General features: G+C 41.9%; 1 protein-coding gene across 3 annotated transcripts in view; it reads left to right on the top strand.

The window, feature by feature from the left end:
- CCNY (cyclin Y) overlaps positions 1-6165 on the top strand; it is a 123748-nt gene that overhangs the window by 30549 nt on the left and 87034 nt on the right. The window contains exon 1 of one of the 3 annotated variants that reach the window (XM_014529990.1): positions 3116-3210. The exons of 1 other annotated variant lie outside the window; for it this stretch is intronic. In XM_014529990.1, the coding sequence (XP_014385476.1) occupies positions 3141-3210 (70 nt within the window). In that variant the 5' untranslated portion in view covers positions 3116-3140. Of the gene's footprint in view, positions 1-3115; positions 3211-3311; positions 3560-6165 lie in introns of those variants that run through there. One more of the 3 variants, XM_014529991.1, reaches the window with a different exon arrangement.

Raw genomic sequence — 6165 nt, 5'->3', positions numbered from 1 at the left:
TAGATCAGTGATGGCGAACCTTTTGAGCTCGGCGTGTCAGCATTTTGAAAAACCCTAACTTAACTCTGGTGCCATGTCACATATAGAAATTTTTTGATATTTGCAACCATAGTAAAACAAAGACTTATATTTTTGATATTTATTTTATATATTTAAATGCCATTTAACAAAGAAAAATCAAAAAATGAGTTCTCGTGTTACCTCTGACACGCGTGTCATAGGTTCGCCATCACTGCCCTAGTGTCTGCTTGTGCCCCTATCTGGTGCCCTGGATGAGCTCTTTCATGCTGGGTGGGCAAATTTCGACGGTGGGTTGGCATGCATTTTCTGTGAAATGGGAGAAAGGTCCTTGTTAAGGAGGAGGCAGGCAGGAAACCCCTGCTCACAACTCGGCCATCGTCACAACTTCCTTGAACATCTGCTTTCAAGACCTTTGCTGTAGTCCAGACCTTTGATCTGATCAAAGAATAGAGTTATTCTTTGATCAGATCATTTCAGAAAAGAATTACAGAAGCTAGTATTGTCTTACCTTATCTTTTCTCTCTAGTCTGGGGGAGTAGATGCTCAAGAAGTATCAGAGGTGGAATAGTGACAGGTCAGTGCATAATTTCTGGGTTGACTAACGATGCTATCCTGTGGTCAGTCCTAGCTGCAGGGGATCATCCTGTCTCCAGTTTGCCAATCAGGGCTCTGAGACTGGGCTTAGGCCCTTGTCTGCCCTTAGTTAGGTTTATAGTCAGGTAATCTCCTGTGTTATACAGCGGGGCCTTGGCTTACGAGTGTCCCGACTAACGAGTTTTTTGAGATACCAGCGGTCTCTCGCCGATTTTTTGCATTGAGTTGACAGAGTAATTTGAGTTAACGAGCTCCTTAACGAGCTCCTTAATGATCGGTCTCGGAACGAATTAAACTCGTAAGTCAAGGCCCCACTGTAATTTCCTGTAAATTGACAATAGTCATACCTATGATATCAGAAGAGTGTCGACCCGAGGCAATAGGATCATCTTGTGCACACAATATGTGCTCAGTGTTTGCTCTTTTTACCTGTGAGACAGGTACTTGGGTCACCCAGACCTTTGACAAGGGGATGTCACCCCCATTTTGGCACTATAAGCATGTGTTCCCCAGCATATTTCCCTCAGCCTGGTACACACCCCATCTAGCAATCCCACAAGACCCCTCAGTATTGTTATGTCCAAATCAAAAGTCACCATCTTTCCTTTCCTGCCTGCCTCCTCTCCTCATCACCTATTTTGTGAAGGATAAACCCTCTGTCAATCTGGGTCCCCAGCTGGCAACCTAGGAATCGTGTGGTAAGTGTCTCCTAAATGCCTAGTATTCCTTCCTCCTTCAGCACCTCTCCCTCCCTTGATCTATGACCACGGCCCTTTCCCAGCCTTTCCGCCTCCATCTCCTCTCTCACCTTTCCTACATGTGGCTGCAAGAATGAGCATTCTGAAAAGCAGGTCCATTTGGACCCCTCCCTGCTCAAACAGCCCTTCATCGGTTCTTGGACACCCACAGGGAACTGACACATGCAGCCTTTTTTCTTCTGCCTTTTCTGCCTTTCCTGCCAATCCTTCTTTACCTCTTACTGTGCGTTCTCCAGTACTGTGCTGCTCTGATCCCTCTGCTTTGTGGCACTGCAGCTGACTTGGCATCCTCTGTCCACAATACCATGCCAGCCCAAAGTCAGTCTCTTTAGGGGGTGTTCCCTGACTTCCCCACTTTTTGTCCATTCCCGTAGACATGGTTTCTCAACTATAACATCTCTGAAGTCAGGACAAGTGATGGCTTGTTTAGAGTTCATTGGCAGCACTTTTATTCTTTTTTTAATGGTAAATAGAATGAAAGTATACCATAAGATCAATGGCATTAAATGTGATGTAATTTGTATATTCCTCTTAAGTGGAAGTGATTTTTTATGATTTGTAAATAAAGGGATAGTCAGTTTTATTTATTTGCTAAAGTCCATGTTGCTTTAGTATAGGGACTGTCTTCCTCTATTTTCATTCTCCATATCAAGCTCAGAGGCTACTACATAGAAGAACCTTGAAAGAGGATTGAATGAATGAAATAATGACAGAATGAAGGCAGGGAGTCATGATCCATCCTCGGCAGACATGCCATGGCACTGTTACAGTCTCCCTGCCTAAGTGTTCTTCTGTTTTATGCTACAACATCACTTTCTTCCACCTTCCTTAAATTCATTTTAAAAAGACATCATTATTTGGAAGTAGGAGAATGTAAGATTTTTATGCCCAGGCTGTCCCTCTTCCAGGTCTGAACTTGACATGACCATACTACCCTCAGGACTGCATTCCTATCTCTCCATTCATCTCTTAAGATGCACGAGGTGGGGGTGGATGCAGGGACCCTGTAAGTTAAATGGATTAAGGAGGCCTTGGGTGGAGGCACTTTGTGGCCTGCATTTCTTGGCAGCAGCATTCTGCTTCAGTGTCTGATCTCTTGGGCCTTCCAGTCTGGAGAAAACTGCTTGAACAGTACAAAATCAGCTAAAATCAAATTAGACCCAGAATGTCAGTTTTTCTCAATATCCCTTTTACTGTATCCTCTCTCTGGACCTATGCTTCTCAGATTCATTTGTTAGAAAATTGCTTAGTAAGCAGAGACCCAGAGCAAAAGCTCTGGGTGGTTATTCACCCTAGCTGGAGTGGAGTTTGATGTCCACTCCACCATAGCTGTGTTCTACTGTTAGCACCCTCTGTCCTGTTAGATGGTAGTGATAAACTCTTATTTTCAATAATTGACTTTTCAACTCTCCTTTTTGAACTATGAGGACCTTCCTTCCCCCGTCACTTAGCACTGGCTAACACTTTCTGTGCTTTCCACAGCTTCTTATGTTTATGGCCTACCTTCATGGTGAATGTTTTTGGTCAGCTGCCCCACAACATCTGGGGAGACAGCTGAATTTCATTGATAAACTGAACCATTCACCATGTAAGAACAGTTAACACTTTGGAATGATTTCCTGAAGTTAGAGATGATTTAAAGCACAACCTTCTGGAATCAACCTGCTGGAGCTGCAAGCTTAGATCCATTATTGTCTGTATGACCGTGTGCATCTAATCCAGATGGTCTTCCTGAACCGTAGGTTTTTCATCGTTAAAAAGGAGTTAATGCCTCCTCCTAAGATTGTAAGGAAGGCCGACTGGGTCATCTCTCAAAGCTCTGAACACAGTGCCTTACGTAAGTGCCATCAGTAAGAGTAACTGGAGTGTAGGTTCTCATTTGCTCAGTTGGATTGACTTCTTCCCTGACCTGGATCTCTGGGAACTCATTTCATGTAGATTCCAGGCACCAGTGCCACTGCTCTTAGAGGAAGGGTGGCACAAAGGAATGACTCTGAGGAGCCCAGCACACGGTCTCCTGTCTTTTCCTTCTCTTCACTCCCTGTTTGGGCCTGCATGGACAGCTTCCTCATTTTCAAATGGAAGATGTTGGATTACATTTTAGGACCTCTTTAGTCCTGACATCCTAATGGTGGCTGAAACTTGCCATTGGAAAGCCTGTTTTAGAACTGGAATGGGAAGCCAAGGTAATTTTTTAAATGAGATTAAATCTCTCTATAAAAGAGATTAGCTGAAATTGCATTTAGATTGTTAACAAATCCTCAATAATTAGGCATTAGGTTTTTTCAGAAAGTTGTATTTTTAAGAATGAGAGTGTTCTAGGCAACCTAAGTGAAGTTGGTTTATTCCTCATTGCAAACACTGCCCTTTACTCCTCTCCTCACTCCCTAAATTATGTGAAGAAGACTTTAATGCCAACAGTAGTGTTTTTGCTGATTTTAGATGGCTTATTTTTAAAACCTCTAGTACATTTCTGTTTAAGTCATTAATGGACTGTTGCATTAGCTAAGTAAAAATTCTCTTAACAAACCATCATAGGTGGGATTAAAGGAGACAGCTGTTATTCTTCTAGGAAAGAGATTTATGATCCATATAAATTTATTGTCTCTTTTTCCAAGAAAGCAAAATGACCATTAGCGCTCTCAATTATGTAGGAATGCTGAGAACACCAGAGATTTTTATTTATTGGCATGTTATTAGTAACCGAACATATTTAGGTTTAAAAATGATTAAAGCCAATATCATAAATGAATTGACATATTACTTATCCTATATAATAAAAGACTGATATGCAAATCTACAGAACGGTGGAACGACCAGTTGCTATAATGCTCACTGACCACCGGGGGCAGACACACAATGCAGGAGCTGCCCCCTGGTGGTCAGTGCACTCCCACAGGGGGAGCGCCACTCAGCCAGAAGCTGGGCTTATGGCTGGCAAGTGCAGCGGCGGTGGGAGCCTCTCTTGCCTCACGGCAGCGCTAAGGATGTCTGACTGACAGTTTAGGCCAATGATTGTGAACCTATGACACACGTGTCAGAGGTGACACATGAACTCATTTTTTTGGTTGATTTTTCTTTGTTAAATGGCATTTAAATATATAAAATAAATATCAAAAATATAAGTCTTTGTTTTACTATGGTTGCAAATATCAAAAAAATTCTATATGTGACACGGCACCAGAGTTAAGTTAGGGTTTTTCAAAATGCTGACCCGCCGAGCTCAAAGGTTCGCCATCACTGGTTTAGGCCCATTCCCTGGGGAGCAGGCCTAAGCTGTCAGTCGGACATCCCCTGAGGGCTCCCGGACTGTGAGAGGGATCAGGCCGGGCTGAGGGACCCCCCCCCCCAAATGCACAAATTTCATGCTCCTGGCCTCTAGTACATTATATAAAACAAAATGGCTAAAGCACTTTGAATTTCAGAGCTGATTAATGGCCTTAGTGGTTTCGAATTTATTTTAAAAACAGATTTATAATTGGGTAATTTTATTTGTCTTTCTTGGTGATACCAAGGTAAGAGATTACACTTATTTTATTACTTTTCTCACCGTGGTAATGTCTTAGTCCTGCTCCAGCTAGTTTAAGGGAAAAGGAATAATTAATTGTAAGGGTATCTCAGAAAACTTATGAGTCATTGGAACTAGAAACTAAAAGCCATTGGGAACTAAGTACTTATCTTCTCAACATTATCCCTCTGCCCTCCATTCCAGCTGTGTTGGAGGACCTCAAGACCATCCACGGTTTCAATAATCTGGTAGGAGAATCATGGCACTCATAATATAGTTATTGGTATATTCATGGCTGTGACTTAACTACAAAAGCAAGTATGAGAAGCAGAAACAGCACAAGCAAAGGGGTATGGGTGAGGTCCAGAGGAAGTCAGATACAGGCTTACAACAGTCCTTTCCAGGTAGAGTCACACAGGATGCACCACATTCCCTCAGTAATAACTTGTGACATATTGTTAGCCAACGAAGCTCCTTAGAGACCTAGTGCCTAGAATTTTTTATTGAGTACTGGTTAGGTAGGCATCCACTGCCTGGTACATTTTAAAATTCTAGACTCTCAGGAGGAAAGCAGGTGTTCAGCATAAACTATATTGTTTGTATAGTTTGGCGCAGTGAGCCACTCTTACCAGTTAGGGAATGGTGGGAACCCTCTCCAAATCCATGTTCCCAGACACCAACTTTGCAAGCAGACCTTTTCACAGATGACAGTCAGACCTGCTGTGTTTCTGCATAGCAGGAGATGTACCCCACCCAACCCTATACCTTCAGGTAAGGTTCTAGTGGTGATGAACCAGGATCTCTAGATTCCCAGGAGACAGAATTAGTCCAGCTAGTAATAGGTGTCCTTTTGGATCCAGGTCATATGGTCAGGGCCATGTAGGATGAACAAGGATGGTAAGAAACTTTACTGTTTCCTGGAGTGTCTATAATTTCATAACTAATCTGGTCATAATGATTTTTCATGAATTTTTGCTTTCTTTTAAACTCAACTATGGAGACTTGAAACTGGCAAGAAGCCAATAAAAGCATAAAAGTCAAAAGTCTTAGAGAAATGAGATTTACCAAGTGATACACTGTATAGCAGTGATGGCGAACCTTTTGAGCTCGGCATGTCAAAATTTTGAAAAACCCTACCTTAACTCTGCTGCCGTGTCACATATAGAAATATTCATAATTTTTTTTTTGATATTTGCAACCATAGTATAAAAAAGATTTATATTTTTGATATTTATTTTATATATTTAAATGCCATTTAACAAAGAAAAATCAACCAAAAAAATG

Source organism: Myotis brandtii, unplaced genomic scaffold, assembly GCF_000412655.1.
Source record: "Myotis brandtii unplaced genomic scaffold, ASM41265v1 scaffold703, whole genome shotgun sequence".
Lineage (NCBI taxonomy): Eukaryota > Metazoa > Chordata > Mammalia > Chiroptera > Vespertilionidae > Myotis > Myotis brandtii.
The sequence above is the reverse complement of the archived record's forward strand: the minus strand, read 5'-3'. Positions and strand labels throughout refer to the sequence as shown.